The 21,337-nt window shown below is 42.0% G+C and overlaps 4 protein-coding genes across 6 annotated transcripts; 3 read left to right on the top strand and 1 right to left on the bottom strand.

The window, feature by feature from the left end:
- The first annotated feature begins 190 nt into the window (after positions 1-190).
- coq4 (coenzyme Q4 homolog (S. cerevisiae)) lies at positions 191-2,765 on the top strand. The gene is made up of 7 exons (XM_086097508.1): positions 191-322; positions 910-1,053; positions 1,563-1,659; positions 1,746-1,848; positions 1,909-2,038; positions 2,239-2,332; positions 2,435-2,765. The coding sequence occupies exons 1-7, from the start codon at positions 235-237 to the stop codon at positions 2,583-2,585; spliced, it is 807 nt and encodes a 268-aa protein (XP_085953634.1). The 5' UTR covers positions 191-234; the 3' UTR covers positions 2,586-2,765.
- On the bottom strand, positions 906-9,086 carry bspry (B-box and SPRY domain containing). 3 transcript variants are annotated; one of them, XR_015097308.1, is made up of 7 exons: positions 8,630-9,086; positions 7,775-7,873; positions 6,334-6,564; positions 6,225-6,250; positions 5,996-6,120; positions 2,411-4,714; positions 906-1,135 (listed from the first exon to the last, which is right to left on the bottom strand). XR_015097308.1 is itself a non-coding variant. In XM_086097507.1 (6 exons), the coding sequence occupies exons 1-6, from the start codon at positions 9,011-9,013 to the stop codon at positions 4,179-4,181; spliced, it is 1,401 nt and encodes a 466-aa protein (XP_085953633.1). In that variant the 5' UTR covers positions 9,014-9,086; the 3' UTR covers positions 2,153-4,178. The 3 variants fall into 3 exon arrangements, 1 of the variants encoding a protein (XP_085953633.1); XR_015097307.1 differs by lacking the exon at positions 906-1,135 and adding an exon at positions 2,153-2,338; XM_086097507.1 differs by lacking the exon at positions 906-1,135 and having other exon boundaries at positions 2,153-4,714.
- On the top strand, positions 8,564-17,127 carry zmynd19 (zinc finger, MYND-type containing 19). The gene is made up of 7 exons (XM_086097509.1): positions 8,564-9,071; positions 10,830-11,044; positions 12,559-12,618; positions 12,695-12,801; positions 12,952-13,092; positions 14,128-14,308; positions 14,885-17,127. The coding sequence occupies exons 2-7, from the start codon at positions 10,994-10,996 to the stop codon at positions 15,026-15,028; spliced, it is 684 nt and encodes a 227-aa protein (XP_085953635.1). The 5' UTR covers positions 8,564-9,071; positions 10,830-10,993; the 3' UTR covers positions 15,029-17,127.
- Positions 17,128-17,801: 674 nt separating this feature from the next.
- tmem141 (transmembrane protein 141) lies at positions 17,802-19,673 on the top strand. Its single transcript, XM_086097057.1, has 5 exons — positions 17,802-17,962; positions 18,081-18,147; positions 18,921-19,004; positions 19,083-19,193; positions 19,368-19,673. Exons 1-5 carry the CDS (start codon positions 17,909-17,911, stop codon positions 19,427-19,429), a joined length of 378 nt encoding a protein of 125 aa, XP_085953183.1. The 5' UTR covers positions 17,802-17,908; the 3' UTR covers positions 19,430-19,673.
- The last annotated feature ends 1,664 nt before the right edge of the window (positions 19,674-21,337 follow it).

The following is a 21,337-nucleotide window of genomic DNA, read 5'->3' as shown; positions in this document are numbered from 1 at the left end:
ACGTTTAATAGAAACGTTTCACTATCTTAACTTTCGTTGCACGTTACATCGCGACCAACAAATCGGTGTTTAAAAAAAACAACAGCTTTTTTTTATTTTTTTATTGATTGTCAGCATTTTGATAGGTACAGGTGATGTTGAAGGTGTGGATGCCGACATTATAATGCGACAACAGGTAAAGACGAAAGTGCGTCTGCTGCGGACACGATAGTATATTAAAGCTGTGGAGCACGCATGCGCATTGGTGTCAAAATAATGTTGGCGCGACTGGCTAAATCGCTTCAACGGCTGAATAACCGACACTCCAATTTTCTAACGAACGGTATGATTTTTCACCGCTGACTTGTCCATGTGTGATAAGAGGTTGTGACGCTCAACGTTTAAAATGGGGTTAAAACTCGAATTACTGTTGAGGTGTAAATGACACGGTGGAGGTCGAATTCTTGCTAACAGGGAGAGAGGACGGTCGCTGTTGAGGATAGTCAAAATTAACTGCTTTTATTTTATGCAGGTTAGATTGAACGCTTCTTTTACTCACGTTATTAATTTGCATGACTGTGCAAATTAGATCGTTGGTTTTGCATGGAATCTAGACTAGTATTTGTTTATATTTGATGAGTGACTGCAGCTGATGTTATGTGTTATGTATTAAATATGAAAATGAGGGGATATGCAATAGTGGAAATCTCATATTGTTTTACACATCACATGCTTTAAACACATTTCAAGTTCAGTTTATTTAGATGCATTGATTTTATTTGAACTGAATAAAGACATACCCGGGACACGGTCGTCTCATCAGCGAAACACTGTATTGACATTTTTCTTATTACATTAAAAACATTTGGTGTTGTGTGGAATTTGCTTATGTTGCTTCGTTTCTTTTTTCTTTTTTTTTTGTCTCCGCAGCGTGTGTGAATTGCAGGAGCAACTTGACAGATAGTCGTTACCATGAAGAACTCTATCCCGGTCACATCCCCACCTCTCCGATGCAGAAGGCCTTGCTGGCGGTCGGCTCGGGGGTCGCCGCGCTGCAGGACCCCTACAGGCATGGTGAGATGAGTCATTAGAGACTGCACTTGGGGTTAGTTTTCCTTTCACTCTGCAGATGAAGAGAAACGAGGGTAGGCGAGGCCTACACACAGTAGTCAACATGAAAGTTTCTTAATGGAACGCCGTTGATTTTAGGCAGCAGGTGTCTGATCTTGTGAGCTTTGTTGAGTTTCATTTCATCTTTAGGGACTTTGGCTGTGGGCGCAAAGTGCAAATGACCGTCATCAACTTTCGTTTCATCATATTTAGTTTTGTTTGTCTGTTTAGACTTTCGTTTCCAGTTCCACTAAACAGATTCCGTTCTGGCAGTACGATGACTTAGTGGTTAGTAGGTCTGCCTTACTGTTCTGAGGGTCAGCATTTGAATCTTGGCTTTGTTTGGTGTTTAAATGTGATTCACAGCTGCATCCTCAGTTACCAGAGGGTGTGCACACTTGTGTAACTACATTATGATGGAAAAGGGTTTGAACTAAAAAAAATAAATAATAATAATAAACTATCCCCTGCAGACATGGTCGCAGTTCTCGGAGAGACGACGGGCCACCTGGCCTTGCGAAATCTCAGGGACCGCATGAGAAACGACCCTGAGGGATGCGGGATTCTCATGTGAGTTAGCATGGCGACGTCATCCAAAATGTCTTTTTTTCACCCAGCTACAGAAAGTTTTTTGTTTTCTCCTTGCTAAACTGCAGGGAGAGGCCCAGGATACGCCTGTCCACGCTCGATTTGCAAAAGATGGCCTCCTTACCCGAGGGATCCTTTGGTCGGGAATATTCCCGTTTCCTGGAAGACAATGTGAGTAATCCTCGGTTTGATTGAGAGACAGTGTTTGACGTGTTTTTCTTGGCTCCTCAGCACGTGACACCCGACTCGAGGGCCGACGTCAAGTTCGTGGACAACGAGGAGCTTGCGTATGTCATGCAGAGATACCGCGAGGTCCACGACCTGCTGCACACCTTGCTGGGCATGCCCACCAACATGCTTGGTGAGCAAGGACTATAAGCTCTGCTATAATACAGAATATGAATGCACTTTTTTTTTTTTTATGACTTGATTTCTTTCTTAGTACTCTTATATAATAAATATTCTGAACGACATGTTTTTGAATAAGATACTTTATATCATCATCTCACAAGGACAAACAAATTTCCACAGCGCACTAAAAAAAACGTATCGTATCCTCAGGTGAAGTGGCCGTGAAATGGTTCGAAGCCGCTCAGACCGGTCTCCCCATGTGTGCGCTTGGAGCTGTGTTAGGACCTCTCCGACTCAACGCCAGGTACAGCTTTATCATTCATTGTCAGTTGTTAATTAAATAGCACAATGTATGTGTCGGGGAATCGGGCTGATTAGTCACCTTTCCTTCGCAACCTCTCCCCAGTCGTCTGCAATCGCTGGTCACGTCTTTGGGCCCGTGGGCGGCGCAGAATGGCCGGCGGGCCCGTTGCGTCCTGTGCGTCTTCTACGAGAGGCGATGGGAGCAGAGCCTGGACGATCTCAGAAGGGAACTCAACATCCAGCCGCCCCCATAGATGTCCATGTGGAATTCAGTAACGTAAAACACTTATAAACACTTGATGGACTTATGAAAAACCTGTCCATGACTTGACTGTGTCTTTACAATCGTGAGGCGATGCTGACCCCTTGTGGCTGTTTGCTTTCACCGCTCAGAAAACTCTTTGAGAATATTTTTTTTTGGGGGGGGGGCGTTTTTTTTTTAAAGAGACATTATTATATTTTGTATATTAAAATTGTAATTTAAAACAGTTGTGTGTCCGTCCCAATTATTTTGCTCACTCGCACAACATACTGCTTCGTCAGTGGTGAGTATAGCTCTCGTTACCAAGATGACCATCAAATATGCTTAACCAGCAAGCAGCTTCTCCCATAGTGCCATCGTGTGTTTAAAAATAATAAGACAACAAGCATTTTTGATTTGTCAAGGCAGCAACTCCTACACGACTAAACTATGTATGTGGCCATCTCCTTTTGCTGTGTCAACAACATACAATCACAAAGCTTGGCAGCGTAGTACTGTGGCCAGAAACTTGAATGGTCTCTGGATTTTCACCTAATAAAGCTGATCATGTCATGAGCGGAGAAATTCAGTGTAGCGGGAAATTATTAAAGTTGTGTAATAATAAGGCAAACGATTGACTTGGTTGTTTAATATATTTTTTTAAGTTATTTGTATACAAGCAATAAAATCTCCCATATTTTTAAATTTAAGGAAATTCAAGATTTGTCTATGCCATAGTTTTATATTGCCATGATTAAAAAAAAGGTGGATGAATGACTGCTGCAGACAATAAACATGGTAATCATTCGTTTACTCATAAACACATTGAGAACAAACCATACCAGACATTTTTGTGTAAACTGCCTTGGCATTGGGTAGATTATAAAAAATAAAATAAAAAAAATATTTAAAAAGTATGGCACTGTATCATTAAGAGGTAATTAAAGCCTAGTCTTCAATCTGAAGCTACACTGATGGTAATCCTCCGCACATTCGCTATTCAGTATTCACGATAGGCACCGAGCCTTGTTGTGAGTATAGCAAAAAAGAAAAAACGGATGAATTGCCTCTCCAAAAAAGATTGATAATTCCCTGCAGATGCCACAAGATGACGCCAAAGCACTACTTTTCTATTGGACAGGGCTATGTTGTGCACTTGCACATTATTATTATTATTTTTTTTTTCATGTGATACTAGCGCGATTGATACAAGTGCGCTTCGGACTTCTACCACTGGATAGCGGCAGCATACCTCACAACATCCAGCTAATGGCTAACATTAACTGCTAATGGCAGTAATGAGCCATTAAGCTTTCTTTCCAAATGCCAATAGACACCGCAGAAGAAGAACAATGTAAGAGACTATACATTAAAAGTACAGTTTGTACTAAGTACGGATTGAGTATTTTGAACCACATTCCTCTAATCCGTCAAGCGGTTGCTAGCCGCTGTGTTAGCTCAACAGTCAGTGCACTTGACTTGAGAGCCATTATAATCATTTTGAAGGGACATCACTTAGTCATGTTTTTTTCACTATCCAAATAGCGGAGAATTACAGGAAGGACATCCCTGCTTTCACATTGTTCATGTTTTCAAGAAGCAAGTGTCAGTGCAATATGGTTATACTTTGGTCAGTCACAGCGAATGCTGGCAGCAAGGGGGCGCTGAAGTATTGCGTCACACAGTGCAAGACGGCGGCCGACTCAGGCTCGTAAAACATCAGCGTCTGACCGGGCCAGTCCAGCAGGACGCCCACCCTCTGCGGTCTCGTCGCCAGTCGCAGCAGCACCTTCTCGCCCGCGTGCCAGAAAGAGTACTCACCGTCGTAGTGGGACAGAACCCACGATTGGTCGTTGTGACCCAGCCGGGCCAGATCCCCAGAGCCTTTGCGCTGCAGGCCAACGTAGCAGATGCCCACCTTGAAGGCGGCGCTCTGGCCCACGTCCAGCACCCAGCTGTGGGTGCCGGAGGACACCGACGGGGAGCCCAAGGCGTTGGGCCAGCAGTCGAAGCGCGCCGGGTCGTAAGGCAGAAGCTGGCGGGGTTTCTTGTGGAGGAAGGTCAGAGTGCAGCGGTCGTCGGAGAGCGCCAGGTGGGGATTGACGGTGCGTTCGTCAAACTTTAAAGTGGACAAACTGTAAGCTGCAAACACAAGGATGTGATGTCACAAAAGAGCTAAAGTTGTTCTATAATGTACAAGGGGCCACGCCGCCACGGTTTCAAAGATGTTATTCAAATGTACGTACATGCATTCAGCCATTTTCTGTACCGCTTATTCTCATTAGGATCGATTAAGATGGAGCCTATCCGGCCAATGAAAATTTTCATAATTCATAATACACTGCACTAGTGTTAATTTCATCAACGAAAACTAAACAAAAATAATTTCGTCAACGCGCATTTTTCAGTAGACTAAATTTAGACTAGACTAGACTAAAACCCTCATTAATAAACAATAACTGGGACTGAATTAGCATGCATTTTGGTCGAATAATGAAGACGAGATGAAAATTTATTTCACTTAATAAAAATTGGACTAAAATTTATGGAAATTTTAGTTCATGAACAAAGGTGAGACAAAAAAAATCTGATTTTGTAAAAAAAAAAAAAGATTTTGTAAAATCTTGCCTCTGCTAATCTGTCACTGTGACACTGGAGTGACACAGAGACCCCCCCCCCCTTTCAAATCTACAGCTAACGAGCATGTGACAAAGTGGATTCAGGGTGAAATGTTAACCAAAAAAAAAAGTAAATTATAGTTAAAGTAGTTAAATTTGATATGAAATAGGTTTAGAATAGGTTGCTGAAAGACTCTGGTTGGTAACCCGGTGGGTAGTAGGTAATGTCTGGTCGGTGCTGGATTTCACTTTCCTTTCTTTGATCCTTCCTCGGGTCTCCTGACAACCTCACGACTCGGTTTAGGTGAACGGTATGGGATTTTTAATAGGTTTTAGGTGAACTAATGAGTACACACTCACACACATGCACATACACATACACACGCACATACAAAATAAAAAAATAAAAGAGAGAGAGCAATGATGATGACATGTCGAATCGGTAAAATTACCAAATGAACAATACTGGGCTCTCTCAAAAAAAAGAAAAAAAAGAAGAAAAAAAGGTTTAGATCCAAAATATTCAACTAAATTTGCTGACAAAAAAATATATACAAGCGTAAAATGATTGTCTTGACTAAAACGTTGACAGTGTTTGTTGACTAAAACTAGATGAATAAAATGATGTTTTCTTGGACTAAATTAAAGACTAAACTGCTAGATTTATAGTCGACTAAAAATGGACTGAATAAAAACGGGATGAGATTGACTATGATTAAAAACTAACAAGCGTGATTGAAACCGGACTACAACTGAGACTTAATTAAAAAAATGGCGGATAAAATGAACACTGCACGGGACTGACCGTTTGGCCCGTGCAGCATGGCGGTGGCCCACATTCCCCTCAGCAGCTGGCTGTCGCTGCAGCCCGGCCTCATGTTGAGCTGCTCTGTATCGCGCGGCTGGCCCACTCCTTCAGCATCCTCCACTCTGAAACATACAGAAGGCACATATCTTCACCTGATGCTTTTGGACGCCATGGATTATGGAGGTGGACCTTCACTTAAAAAAAAAGTCACTTTCTCCTGCCTTACCTTTCAGCAATCTCCTGAATGCTCGTCTGTAAGTGGAGACAGAGATGTAGCATTATTCAATTAATTTCTATACTATTTTTTTTTTTTTAATGTACACAATGACCCTCACCACCAGCTGTGCATCGGGAGCGTGTGTCAGAGTGTGCACCAGGCTGGAGCGTGTGCGTGTCAGGCTGGCCATGGCCTGGCCCCAGTGAGCCCTCTGGGTGAGGAGGCACTGCTCCACGCGCTCCTCCTCCCTCTGGACCTCCTCCAGGAGGCGCTGCTCCTCCTCCTCTAGGGCCTCGCGGGCGGCGCTGACCCGGGCCACCACCCGTTCCCGAGCCATGCTCGCTGCCGACTATATCAGTACAGCGCATGAACAAGGAGGACTTGATTATGTTCAAAAGTATTTGCACAATGGCATGGTGTTGGAGTAAGACCATCAAGATGGAATAGAGTTTCAGGTTTATTTTAAGAGTTTTCACAAAACTGCTGGATGACATTTACCATGAACTCATTCACTGCCATTGACGGCTATTGACGTCAAAAATTCCTTTAAACTATTTCTATTAGTTTAACATTTTTTCCACCTTTGTTAACAAGAGTATGAAAACATAGAATTTGTTTTATTGCATATTTAGAACAGATATAAAATGTATAATTAATTGTGAGTTAACAATTGAAGTCATGCGATTAATTACAATTCAAAGTTTTAATTGCCTGACGTGGTTAAAGAAAAGTTTATTAAAAAATTAGGATCGTCAGGCGATTAAATTTTTTAATCGCAATTAATTGCATGACTTCACGAGGTAACTCCCGATTAATCACACATTTTATATCTGTTCTAAATGTACAACAAAAAATTATAGGCTTTCATACTCTTGTTAACAAAAATTGATTTTTTTTTTTAACTAATAGAAATAGTTCAAATGAATATTTGACGTCTATAAACGTCAATGGCAGTGAATGAGTTAATGAATTGCTGCCGTTGCGTAGAGCGCATATCAACTATCCACTTATTCCTCAAAAGGGTTGCTGGAGCCTATCCAAGGCACACCCTGAGTCATCCACCGTGCCGCCCTTGTTGTCAAAACAATCCTCGTTCTGCAGCCGAGTGCATAAATGAATGTTGGCTGTAATGTTGCCTTTTTGTCGGAGAAATGCGATGTGAAGACGATGCAGACTGCCCTCGCGCTAAAATATTACTCTTGTCCTTGCTCTGGTTACAATACAGGGTCCGCTATTTGCTTCTTATATAGAGATACCTGCCAAAATCCAACAATCTTTATTGTATTTACCTGTAATCCACATATATACATGCCAAAACATAGTTGCTGTAAAATTTACAGTATTTTACCGCTAATTATACAACAAATGACTCTACTTTGTTTTTACCGACAATGCACTTTGTTTACCCATAATGCATTGCTGTATACAGTTAAATACTGTAAAATTAAAAAACAAGAAAATGCTGTAATTTTTTTTACTGTAGATTTTACAGAAATGTGTTACATTTTTGTGAATTTTTGTGAATTTTCAAGGCTTTGACCGTTTGATGTGTCTCCCACCTGAAGCTTTTGCTCCTTGGCCGTGAGCGTGTGCTCGATGAACCTTTCCATCCTTTGCGCCTGGAGCTGCATTTTCTCACACGCGTCCACCAGTTGATTCTGAGGGAGGGAGTGGGAGAAAGAAGGGGAATTAAAGTGATCTGGAAGATGAAAATCCAACGAGAAAACCCTGTCTCGAGAGAGAGAGGAATTAGACAGGGATGATAACATTTTCAAAAACCTGATAGACATGACATGTCACACAGCCTTACGGGGATTTGGTGTTGCGCTATTGGGCCACACACGTGTAAACAAATTCCACACAATCCACTGCCGGCCTCTTGGCTGCTTTGGTATGTGCTCACAATCAATGTCCACATCTTTTGACATTAAGTATACAAAATCATTGCAACATGAAATGTAAAGTCACACCCCTCAAAGAAATGTAGCCTATTGTTAGTTATAAATGCTTTTAGTGGTCTTTGTATATGTTTTGACATATTTAAACCCCCCACCCACACACACAGAGGTGGAAACACCCTTGACAGCCCCCACCTTTGCACGTCACTGCCAGAAGTATTTTTCATACAAAGGATTCACTGAAATTCATTTCAAGGGTACAAACAACTATGCACAACAGTGTATCCGACACAAGGTTACCGCCGTACTTTTTTAATTTGGCGTATATTTGTGGCCTTTTCAAACTGTTTTTTTTTTTGTTTGTTTTTACTGTAATATGTAATTAAGTAGCCCTTTTGTGTTACCGTAGATAAACGATGAAATCCGACCTACGTACAAACTCGTCGTAACGTGAGACCGTATAGTTAGAAGTAGTATGACTGAGTCGTGGGAAGATGGAGGACGAAGAAAACTCACCCGGACTGTGGTGACTCTGTCGGCCAGTGGGGTGACGTTGTGTCCGCGGCAGGATCCTTCTATGGCGCACTGGGAGCAAATCAGCTTCAACTCGGTCCCGCAGAACCAGTCCAGCTCGCACTCGTGCTCCACACACGTCTCGCTCTCCCCGGAGAAGATCCCGGATTCAGTGTCGGAGGTGGTGGCCATTACGGCGGTCGCGGCAGGTGCCTTCGCCCCTCCGTCTGCCTTCTCCCCCGCGGCTGCGGCGGTAGAGGTGTCCTCCCCCCCGCGCGCAGCGAAGATGGGCTGCTCCGTGGGGCTCATCGTTTCGCTTTTTACCGCCGTGGAAGTTTCCAAGCCGTCTTTCGGTGCGGTTAAATCGGTCAGCTCCTCGGTCATCATGGCAGCAGGTGCACCGGAGGGACTCAGCTGAGTCAGCGCTGTAACGCAGGTGTAACAGGTGAGGTACCCGGAAGCACTAGTCGAGACACAAACGCAACAGCGCAGACTGTGTGCTTATGTTAAAGTCCAAGGTTCCAAACTATAAATAACTTGACAAAATAGTAAGCTTCTAATTTGATATTGGTCATAGTGAGGATTAAAGCAACTTGTGTGTATCTAGTAGGTCAATATACGGAGTCACAACACTGACAATAAGATTTGGTATTGAAGAAAAAAAAAGTCATTGTGAAAAAAGCTGCCTTGACATTGAAACACGTATTGGCATTGTAAAAGGTTTATTGAAAAAGAAAATACAGAGATAAAAAAAACAACACTATTTTCTTTAAGCATATATTTTTTTCAATACCAAATCTTATTGTCAGTGTTATGGCTCCATATCAATACTGTATATTTATATATATTTTTCGCTTGGAGTGGCCTCTAGAAAGTTAGGGAAGAAAATAGCCTGAGACATTAGTTTCACCACACGACATTAGGTAAAGGTATTTGTCTTTTGTAACAGAAAAAAAAGTCTCAAAAAGTCTCCAGACCCCATCTTCCAAACTGCGGCCATTTTATTTTGAAGCAGCCATTATGGGAGAATTCCAGGGTTGGTTGTCTCTTGGACAACTGTTAAAAAAAAGGGGGGAAAAGTACCCCAAACACCAGTGCATTTCTTTCATAGCAGAACACACCAAAAACTTTCAAGGACCCATGTATCCCAAGTTGAACAGGAAATAGGCCCTTTTATTTAATGTGAATTCTAGATATTGCCCGCTGGTTTCACCAATTAATGACAAATTCCATGGACATGTATATCATAATCATAACAGGATGCACCTGTATTTTTAATGTGAATTCCAGTGCTTGTCACCCCTTGGAAAGTTAGAAAAAAATTATCCCTTGACACAGTGTGACCGATCAACAGACAATTTATTAGATATGTCGATCTTAACAGGATACATAAAATAGTCCCAAGCACCCATGGCCCAAACTTGAATGGAAAATGGAATGAAGTTGTCCATTTTTGTATCGTGTGTCAATTTTGGGCAAATTCCAGAGTTAATTGCCTCCGTCATAGGAGGAACCACCAAAGGTCTCAAGGACCCATGTCACAAATTGAAGAGGAAAATAACCACGTTGTTTTAAAGTCGCTCAAATATCTGCTCAAATATTTCTAAATACATTTTCAGAAGGGGATTGGAAACCAAAAATGCTTGCGAAATCACAACGTTTTGAATAGTGAAGACTTTGCAATAAACATTAAGTTGATGCACATTATTTTCTTTCAGGGGCACATAAAATTATGTGCAGGTCCTAACTGGCCCCCAGGCCTTGAGTTTGACATCCTGTTGGCAAACACTGCAGTACAGCTATATTTTGGTCTTGCAGATACCCTTTGTAATGGACATGAAGGCCTCCCTGTGTACAGCACCGAAAACCTTCGTCAAAGCTGCTTTTGAACCAAAACGTCATGCATCGTGACGTCATTCGCTGATTTGTAGCGTTAACGTGTACAAAAAAACATAAAGGAGGTGAAGCGACTGACAAATCCCTCCCAGTTTATCACCCGCGAAAATGGATGGGATCGGTCACGAGAGTGATGACGTAATACAAAAAATGGGTAGCCTTCAGCTGTGGTCCCTGTCCATTGGACATAAAGCGGGAAGTGACTGTTTTGACAAAACATTACGGTCGTTTTGATTGGTTAATCGGACAAGCATCTGCTCTCGCCCCGCCCCCCTGTGGAGCTCGCCCTCCTTCCCTGCGCCAACAGCGCTGTGGTGTCACCGAGGCCGGGCTGCCGCCGGAGAGAGCCGGAGTCCCGCCTGACGTCGAGCCGCTGAACCCGAACGGCATCGCAACGGGTCTTTAGGGGGTTGCCTCCCCCGCCGAAGACGTTTGCCACCGGTTTGGATCCTACGCCTCGCTGTCTTCCCGATGTCGGACTTCAAGCTGGGGATTGTACGGCTCGGCCGTGTGGCCGGGAAGGTGAGCAGCCATCATGGGGTTGCCATGTGCGGCCGGGGGAGGGCCCGCGGGAACTCAATATGGGTAGGAATTAGCCGTTTGAGGGTTTAATCTAGGTTTGGTGTAATTCGCCGATTTATTATTTTTTAATGTCGCTAATTTAGCTTCCTTTGAACGCATTTTGAGAAAGCGGCGGTGGGTCGTCTTTCCTAGTGCCGCCGCCACCACTACGCAAATATGCTAATGCTAACTAGCATTAGCGGGGGTTGTCGGCATTTTGGCTATTGTCTAATTGTTGTCGTTAAAATAGCATATTTCGCTCGCCGCGACTTTGCCACGACGCACTCGTCGAGCCGAGCGTTTTTCCTTCCCCGCCGCGAGTCCTATTACTGACACGACGACAAGCAGTTGAACGAGCATGGCCACGCTAGCACCGACACTTGGATTACAAGACGAGGAAGCCATTGCCCAGACGCCGTCTCATATCTTCGTTCTTACTCGACACAAAGTCGAATAAATGAGGCAAAATTAACCCCCCTGCCCATAAATTGTCACTAATTGGGAATGATTTGTAGTTGATAGATGCGTGCCAGTCATGAAAGACATTAAGGGTTGGAACGTTGTTTGGTTAAAGAGCCGGCAAGCGGGTATCATGGTGTACTCTTGGGCTGTCACATCGCGTGTTTCCACCCGTGTGTCATGCGGATGACGCCGTGCTTCCGACACTCATGCCCGGGGAGGGCGGGGATCTCTCGGGTACATATCACATGGAGTCCCCCACCCATCTGAGGGACCCCGGTGAGGAGATGGAACGTGACTAGCAGTCTGTGGACGTGGACGTGTTAATATAAATAACTGCCACAATGTTGTTCTTGGACACTGTCAGATAAACATGAATATTGTTGAAATATATACAGATTGGGGACAACAGAAAAGCATGGATGTAGACCATGATGTGGTGGAATTTATAGAACACTTTAAACTTCCACCATAGCTGAAACAAAGTGCTTTAACAAATAATAATAGGGATAGACAGAAGATAGGTGGATATTAGGCATTTTGATGAATTTGTCATCAAACAAACAAACAAAATTAATAAATGCAAATAATGAAAAATCAAGCCATTGATGCTACTAAATGCTGTGTGGTCAAATATACCGTGTGTTAATTGGGGCCTTCCACAATAAGATGAGGCGCTAGCCACCAATAAGCTCCCAAGCTAACAGGCTCGTGCTTAAATACAAAGTTATTTTATAGTGGGGGAGGTGGGACTCATTCTTTAGTAGATGACATATGTCTTCCGTTGGGTTTAAGTCTGCTGTGAATTCATAGATGTGTACTTTGTGAATCCACACCAATTTGGATGGGTTACTTATGTATTTTCTAAGGTTTAATGGTAATCAGGGGGATATCATGATGGAAATCAGTATATTGTTGAATTAGTAATTGTCCGTCTTTTTGGAAGACCTAATGAAGTAATGTGTCTATTTCTAGCCACCTGAAATATAATCTCACTTGTATTATTGCTCTTGCAGACAAAATACACACTGATTGATGAGCAGGATATCCCTCTTGTGGAAAACTACGCCTTTGAGGTAGGGGCTGTTAAGGCAGCTTTGCCCCCCCGTTGCCTCTGTCCATCAGGTGTTAAAGTATGTGATGTCCTCTCAGGCACGCATGGAGGTTGATGCCGACGGCAACGGTGCAAAGATCTTCGCATACGCTTTTGATATTGGCAAAGGTCGCTGGGCGGGAAGGCCGCTGCATGAGCTGCTCTGGTGAGTCTTGCACTCGCCCGTTGAGTAAACTGGAAACATATGCTGCTTTTGTCTCGCCAATTAAGTTATTAACAACCTTTTCGATGACACGCCTGTTTCTACATGTCTTTTCTTTTGCGAACCGTGTCACTCATTGTCTGGTTACATCAGGGAGAAGCACAGAGGAGGCATCGCCCCAAGTTTCCAAGTCATCCACATCAACTCTGTGACAGTCGACAACAGGCTAGACAACCTACGACTGGTCCCTGTCGGCTGGAGTCCCAAACCGGAAGAGATTTCCAGCAAGCAAAGGCAAGGCTGGGAAGCTACAATTAGCAACTATAATCTACAAGTGATGCTAATGTGTTACAGTATATCATCATCATCATCATTGTTGTGGTGCAATGATCATCATGTATGCAGGGTGCACCCCGGACTGGTTGCCAGTAACTCGCTAGGCATATTTACAATACATATATACAATTTTAGCAGCAGTGACCAGCATCCTTGGATGTTTAAGGCAAGTCATGTTTAAAAAATGCAACTAAAAACTGCGAGGGTAACATCTTGAGGAGACACAGTAAAGGGATGCACGATAATATTGGTGGCCGATAATTATTGGCAATTATCAACCGATTTAATGTTAAACAGATAAACCAGATAATAAAGAAATCGTTGGTCCATCTGTTGTGTTTGTGGCTCAAGTTGTGCCCAACTCCTCAACCCCTCCCCTCTCCTATGGTAGTGTCAGATATTTGTGACGTCATAATGCGCGCGACCTCGTGTTCACAGAAGATTCATCATGGCGACATGGCAGTCGCCAGTGTGGGCTTTCTTTACTGTGTCTCCTCAAGATGTTACCCCCACAGTTTTTAGTTGCATTTTTTAAACATGACTTGTAGTAGGACTCAATAGTAAATTTGTATTCAAGTTGGTTATCGACATTGTCATTTTCTAAATTGCTAGTTTATCTGTATCTGTTGAAAATAGCATTATCGTGCATCCCTAATTTTTATTTTATTTTTTCAAAATATGACACAGGCCATTAGTTTCGGGGGGTGATTGAAATCTATATTAAGCCTGCAATGATACAGTATAGAAAATGAAAATTGCCATGATCTGAAAGAATCTCTGCTAACGTGAATTGGTCCCTGGTGGGGGAAAAAAATTGTTGACCACTACTTTGAGACATGAACCTGTGTCACCTTTGAAACTGCAGAGAGAGAGAGAGAGAAAAAAAAAGCCAAGATTGAAGATTTCTGCAACATGTTTCCTCCAACTGTGTGTCCTTTCATTTTATACGTGATGTTTTTGTCATCCATTTTGTTCTTCCTCAACCTCCCCCAGGGAGCAGTCACTGTACTGGCTGGCCATCCAGCAGGTTCCGGCCGACCCGGTGGAGGAGCAGTACCTGGAACTTAGCCGCACGCGCTACTACAATGCCAACGGCGAGCTGGTGGAGGAAGAGGAGTGCTCGTGCACGTACTACGAGTGCCACTACCCACCGTGTTCGCTCATCGAGAGGCGGGTGAGTCTAAACTGGGAAGAAAATGTGCCCCATGTTCCAATTTATTAGGCTGATTTCATTCGTTTTCCTAGTCACAATTTCAACCGACCGTTTTCTGGGCAGAAATGAATCTTTGCGATTGAACTATTCCAAAATAGTGTCATAGTGCAACAAATGAAACATGTGACTATTTGAAAATAACTTTGAACAGGAAGAATATGTTTTGCATGACGATTTTTCCTTTGTAAATATTTTTATTTTAAAATGGCTTACTTTGGTCAGGATCCCTCATCACACCGTGGCCAAATGCAGTACCAGGCTTGATTTTGATGCCTTATATTTTGTGTATACTGTATATATGTTGGTGCCATAGATCTTTACTAGCTGAGGTCGGCTGTATCCTTTTTAGCTAGCTTGCTGACCAGCTCTGGTCGTCGTCGTCCTCAGTGATGGCTTCAGTTTGTGCCTGAATCGGGATATAGCTTAACACAAATAGGCAACATCGAGCTCAGGAGATTACCGTCATTTTATTTGTTTTAATTTTTTTCTGCGCGGAATGTTTTCAAACTTCTAGTAACCCTTGCCCGTCTTCCACAGCTGCGGGAGTTCAACATCTGCGGCCGCTGTCAGGTGGCGCGCTACTGCGGCTCGCAGTGCCAGCAGAGGGACTGGCCCGCCCACAAGAAGCAGTGTCGGGAGCGCAAGCGGGCTCTGGCGCTGGAGTCGGAACCGGAGCGGTGATTGGGGAAAGGGAAGAGGGGGAAGAAAGGCGTTTTGATATGCGGGTTGAGGGCACGGAGAAGGCGAGAGACTAAAACCACAGCGACATTGAATGGCGCTCGCCTCACTGGTGTGGATTGGAAGTAGGTGATCAATGGACATCGGCATACACTTCCACAACTGTTCAATTCCCCTCGCTTCTCATATGGACGACAGGGAAAGTTTTTTTTTTTTCGTCTTTCGGGGGTTGGCAACGCCCTCCGAGCTCGACCTGCTGCTGCTAATTGTTTCGCACGCGAGAGGTAACGACTCGTCTTGCAGACCAACTGGACCACGCTCGGATATGGATGCCGTCTTCTGGTCGGATTGGATCACACTAACAGTATTTTGTGTGCGTGCGTTGTATGTTCTGCTAAGGACTCGATGGGTATGTGTGTGTGCGCATCTTCCTAAAGGGGCCATATTCCAATTAGTTTTTTATTGAATCTATTTAGACATTTTCACTGTTTTGTAATAAAGTAGCCGCAAAATTGTGGCTTTTTCCCCCCTAATCTTCGTTTTGCAGACGATGGTACAAATTTAAATCATTCAACTCACCTCCACAATTTATTAACGTCTCTGGTTCATGTTTAAGAATTTGTTGGTAAAGTCCAAGGTGTTCCGAAAAATTTGACATCTTTGCACATTGCCTGATAGCAAAATTGCCTAAGTCATTTTTCAATGTTTTTGGAAAACAAGCAAAAACAATTTTAACAAACGAGAAGAGTCCAGTTTGCTTGATTTAAAAAAATAAAAATAAAATCTGCACAAGGCAAAAAACTAAATTTTTAGTAAGCACATTGGTACTTTTTATTGATATTGTGACAAAAAGTTAAAAATGGCTTGGGCAATTGTGCTATTCAGCTAACGATATGAATATCGGGGTTACTTATATCAGAATTCAAACTATAGAGTTCAGAACAGATGTTAAGTATGCGCACACCACCTGTGACATGACGTCTTCCATTTTGCCTTCCACTTTTTTGTTTTTGTTTAAATCTGCTTTCCAGGTGTTTTTTTATTTGTATTAAATTACCCATGAAATGCTCGCCGCGCACTGTTGTGACTGCGTTTGAGTGTATATAAAATCACAAAAGGCCTTTTCATTGCTAGTGAATGCAATCCAAGTAAAAAAAAAATTACACGTCATTGAAATTTCATAATTTGAGAAGTCAGATTTTTTGGTACACCCTTTTTTTTTTCTTGTTGCTGTCCAATGAAAATGGCATTTTTATGTTTATCCTGAAACTAGCTTTGTGGAGATTGATGCTTTTCTTCGGGAAGCGACCGTTTGGTACGTTTGGCATTGCTAATAAAAGCTGCTCGGTTAAGATGATGGACACTGTTTTTCAAAGTCCAAGTCCCTCCATCGGTATTGTTGCGCGAGTATGTGTGTCTGTCTTTTGTTTTCGAAGAAATTCTATCAATGGAGCTCTATTTATTTAAAGTATTTGTGAAAACCTATTTAGTGGTGGTATTTGAAGGCAAACTGAAGTGGACAGACCGTATGAGAGCTTTTCCTTTATTTTGGGATGGTTTTGGGTGTTAGGGTGGGGTACTACTTGATTGTTTTTTTTCACACCCCTTTCAGGTTTTCTCCAGAAAAACACTGTTCACTGAAATCTTCCGCAACGTTTAAAAACTTGAATCCCCCGCCCCTTCGGTTTGCATTTGGAGACTTTTTAGAAAGTCAACCACCTCCTTTGTTGTGTGTCATCTTTTTGCCTTCCTCCTTTACCCCACAATGCACCTGCTTAGTGTGTCTTCGCGGAGGAGTGCAGACACTTGGCGCACGTGTCCCACGTTGATATGCGACTCATTGATTGTGTATTTTGTATTATGTGTGCGTGAACAGGTTTTCACCACTGCACTAAAACTCGCTTCCCATGTTTGCGCGTTTGTCCCGAGACGGGGTGTGATTTCGACTACCCCTGCACCCTTACTTTTGTTTTTGTTTTGTTATGAACATGAATCACTTAGAAATTAAGAGCTACAATATGTGAATAGAGTTCGGCGATAACACAGTTGCTTTTCCTATGTAAAATGATGGTAAAAATAAAAAATGAACTTGATTTAATTTATTGGTGTCTGTTACTTGAATGTTTGTATACAAACCCCTCCGTGCCAGCCCCACTGTGATGCAACAATTGGGCTAATTAACATAACCACCTGCATGCTGAGTTTTCTCAACTAGTAAATTGTGGGGGGAAAATGCATCATGTTCCCTTGAAGTCAGTCCACTCTCGTCTCTTGTAAGAAATAGCAGATGTGTGGTATCCCAGACATGGTGGTGCGGTAACTTAACCTTCTGTGTTGCCGCATTCTCTCCATCTGCCTTCTTTTTAGACCCTTTGAGGCCACTGTTGGTGTCAGGGGTCATTGGGATATCAGCAGAAGGGGAGCTATCTTGCCAGAGTCCAAACCAGGTTTTGAGTAGATTTCATCAACTGGCGGACCTTTTAAAAAGTAATTGAATGTTTCCTGTGTAGGTAATACCATTTTTTAAAATCCAATATTGTAATAATAAATTCACACTTTTTGTTCAACTGTTAAATTGAGGTGACAGTTTAATTGCTGGATATTTTTTTGTCAGGCAGTCAGGAGATCCAAATATTTTTATACAAGCGATAAAAGAGCACATTTTTCATAATATGACTCCTGGGGGAAAAAACGGATCAGTATTAATGTTATGTGCGAAGTGCAGTACCACCGCCGGTCCGTGAGCGTCGCCCTAGTTTAGCTTATCATCGTACACTGTTTTGTAAGTCTCCGACGGCAACTGGGTGCAGTTCAGTAAATGTTAGCCAAATCCAATGTTGCTATCCACGAAATAACTTTAAACTTCTAATTTTAATACACAAAATGGTCAATATTGGTCTCACTCGCGTGGACGATAAGCTGGTAGCAAAACACCCGGTAAGCATTTTGAGTTTTTGCGTGTCATGTTGACCTTTTGCTTAATTTTTTCCCACGACATGAATGAAAATATCAGTATTATTTATTTTCGCCCTTCATTTGTAATTTTGTCTTTCAGGGTTTACAAAGTTATACCGCCTGTCAGTCTCGCGCCCTCATGAAGGGGACTGGAAGCTTTGTTCTTGGTACGTAGTACGTGCATTAGAGAAATACTTTCCAATGCAGTATACAAGTAGTATCTACCACATGAGAGCGGAATAACCTTCAGGCATGTGTGATAGAAGATGTGCACTAAAGTATTGGGTCACATTTTACTCCATAGCTGAAGAATACTTTTGAGCATTTCTTTTAATGTTTACAGCTCAGTTTTTTTTTCTTTTTTCTTTTTTTGGAAACGCATTGGGGAGAGGCCTTATGAGCCCCGGTGCATAAAATAGAGATGAAATGAGTGTTGAAAATGTAATTTATTGATATTATCGCATTATTGCTAATAGAACCTTTAAAAAAAAATCCCAGACACATGCTCTGAAAACATTGCAACACGTTTTATTTTGAATGCAAAAATGTCAAATATGCAGGCTTATGTTCATTGCATGCCTTGATTTATTAATTTGTCCCGTCACCATACTTGTAATTCATCACACTCGGATCTCATACATTCTTTCCTGATTGAAATTAATGGAAATGCCATTAATCCATTCCAGCCCCATATTGTGCTTGCTATGTCGCCACCGAAAGGGGGGTGGCACAATACAGACACTCACAAAGAAGACTTCCACAACTCACTCAGTAAGCTGCAGTAATATTAGTATTTAATTTTTTTTTTGCAGAGGATGAAAAATTTATTTTAACTTCCTGTTAGCATAACATGTCGCTGTAGTTTACCAATAACGGTGGAAACCTGTGCCATGTTTGTCATAGCTGATGGATATTGTATTTTTTCGACCTTCTCTTACAGGTGCTGTTGGCCTTTTTGCTCTCCAGAAGTTCCTACTTAAAAGACTGGCTTATCCTCTGCAGTGGAACCTGCTTGTTTCGATCGGTGAGGAATCGGAGTGTATTTCCCCCACCCCCACCCAACTTTCTAATATGTCTCCAATCCATCGCTTATTTCTCTTAGTGGGATCATCGGTGGGCAGCTACACCGTGACATGGTGGGAATCGCAGAAATGCGCCGACCTCTGGTTGTTAATCGAAACTGGCAAAGTACCAAATAGGTTGCCGCCACAAAGTAAGTTCCTGGCTAAATGTGTTGTACAGTATGTTTGACTGGACTTACAGACATGGCAGACATATAGTGGTGCCTTGAGATACGAGCGACCCAACTTACCGACATTTGGCCGATTAAAAAAAAATAATAATTTGACTGGTGACCATAAACCTACTGTTTACTTTTGTCTTTTAGTGCCCAAAACCGAAGAACCGCCAAGGACTGAGAAGACAAAATATGGTGATGTGATGGATTGAAATCTTCTAAAAAGAACACTGTTATGCAGTGGAGCCTGTCTGTTCCGAGACACTGGTCTACCTCCAAGTGCAGTTTTTCGTAAGGGAAATATAATATATAAAGAAATATGCTGTTCCATAATCAAACCGTCAACTCTCATACAACCTTTAGTAACTGTACTTGCAATGTTATGTCACATTCTTAACATTCTTAACAGTCGTGAGTAGTATGAATAATAAAACTAGAATGGAAATTCCAAAGGTCCCCCCAGTTTGTAGCAACATTTTTCAGAAATATCCGTCAAAAGTAAAACAAAACTAGATTTCTGCTCTGTCCGGAATTGTTTTACATTTTTGTCAAGATTTTTATTTTATTTTTAAACTCATTTTTTCAACCAGTTCAAACGATTCTAACTTACTCAGGAAATATTTAGAACAATTTTTTTACATTGCCCCAAAAAATCAACAACAAAAAAATCTAAATTTTCATGACAACATTTTACAAATAATGGGAGACATTTTTTCAAGATGATCTAATCCTTTCACATTGCATAAATGCCCACAAGTGGACGTCCTTACATATTTGTTAATCAATACAAACCATTCCAATTTCAAAATGTTCACCTCATTTTGATGACTTGTCATGTTCCAAGAATTCCCACTTTTTGCCAAATTTAGTTTCTCATTGTACATTCCCAAATGAATGGAAACCTTTTACAAATTGACCTCATTTGTTGACATATCTCAACTGATTCAAACCATTAGAACACCATTTGCCTTTCCAAACTCTGGATACTATTTTGCTGTACGTCGGCGCACAAACTGTTAGAATGTTACAATTTGATAAATTCTCCATAGAAATCTACCTAACATAGCACAAGAGGAAAACTCCCAACACATAAAATCAGTTGATAAACTGATACATTGAAGGTCAGGGTTTAGCTCGGCTCCTTTTGGTAGGCATCAGATGTTAAGCTTATGATCTGGAATTAGTTTTTTTTTTTTGGGCTTTAATACATTTTTTCTGCTATATAATGCTCAACAAAGAGACTGCTGGGATTACCAGTCACATAATTAGGAGGTTGGGTGAAAATTCTTGTTTATAATCATGGACATTATTCTATTTGTAATATTTTTTTTTAAATACTGGACATTAGATTGTGTAGGTGGTCATTGATTTTAGTCTCGGGCCTTTATTAACTTTGATCATAAAGCAAGGAAAATGCAAAAAAAAATTTTTGCCCGATTATTGATGTTTGTAGCTCACTTTTCGGCCCGATTAACAGTCTGTGTGTACCGCCACTTAAAACTAAACCACCACATGTTCTGCTCCTTCCAACAATCCTGTTTTTCATCAGAAATGAACACGCAGATCAAAGGTCATGCTTTAATACCCCAAGAACATGCTAAATCGCTAACTCTGAGCTGCCAACGCAAGCTCACAGCAGTAGCGTGACTAAAAAACACACGTTTTCCAAATACAAATTGGAAAAAGGGAATGTTTTAGCTCCGTTTTTAATGACATTTATTGCCTCCCGGGTGCAGCTCTGCCATGTGCTCATCCTCATTGCAATTACTCAAATCTGATCAAACATCTCCAAGACGGGAAGGTTTTGAAGACCCCCCCCCCCCCCCTCTCTCTCTCTGTCTTTTGGATGCAAGAATTGATGGAGTAACTCTCAAACGGGACAAACAGGAAGTAACGAGGGAGCCAAAGAGTGTCAACATAAGTGGAACTGTGATTCAAACAAGCAGCTGGAGAACACTTGGCAACCTCTGGCAAGACTAAAAAGGGGCACACATGCTGACAATCAGGCCGAATTTGAGCTTTTTTTTTTTTTTTGAGCTAAGGCCTGATTGTCAGATGTTGCTAAAAGATTAACCTGAGCGATTACCATGTGGTGTGGTGTGAGGTGTGTTGAGAGTGAT

This window comes from Leptonotus elevatus, chromosome 15 (genome assembly GCF_054856555.1).
Source record: "Leptonotus elevatus isolate MCC_2025b chromosome 15, RoL_Lele_1.0, whole genome shotgun sequence".
Classification (NCBI taxonomy): domain Eukaryota; kingdom Metazoa; phylum Chordata; class Actinopteri; order Syngnathiformes; family Syngnathidae; genus Leptonotus; species Leptonotus elevatus.
The sequence above is the reverse complement of the archived record's forward strand: the minus strand, read 5'-3'. Positions and strand labels throughout refer to the sequence as shown.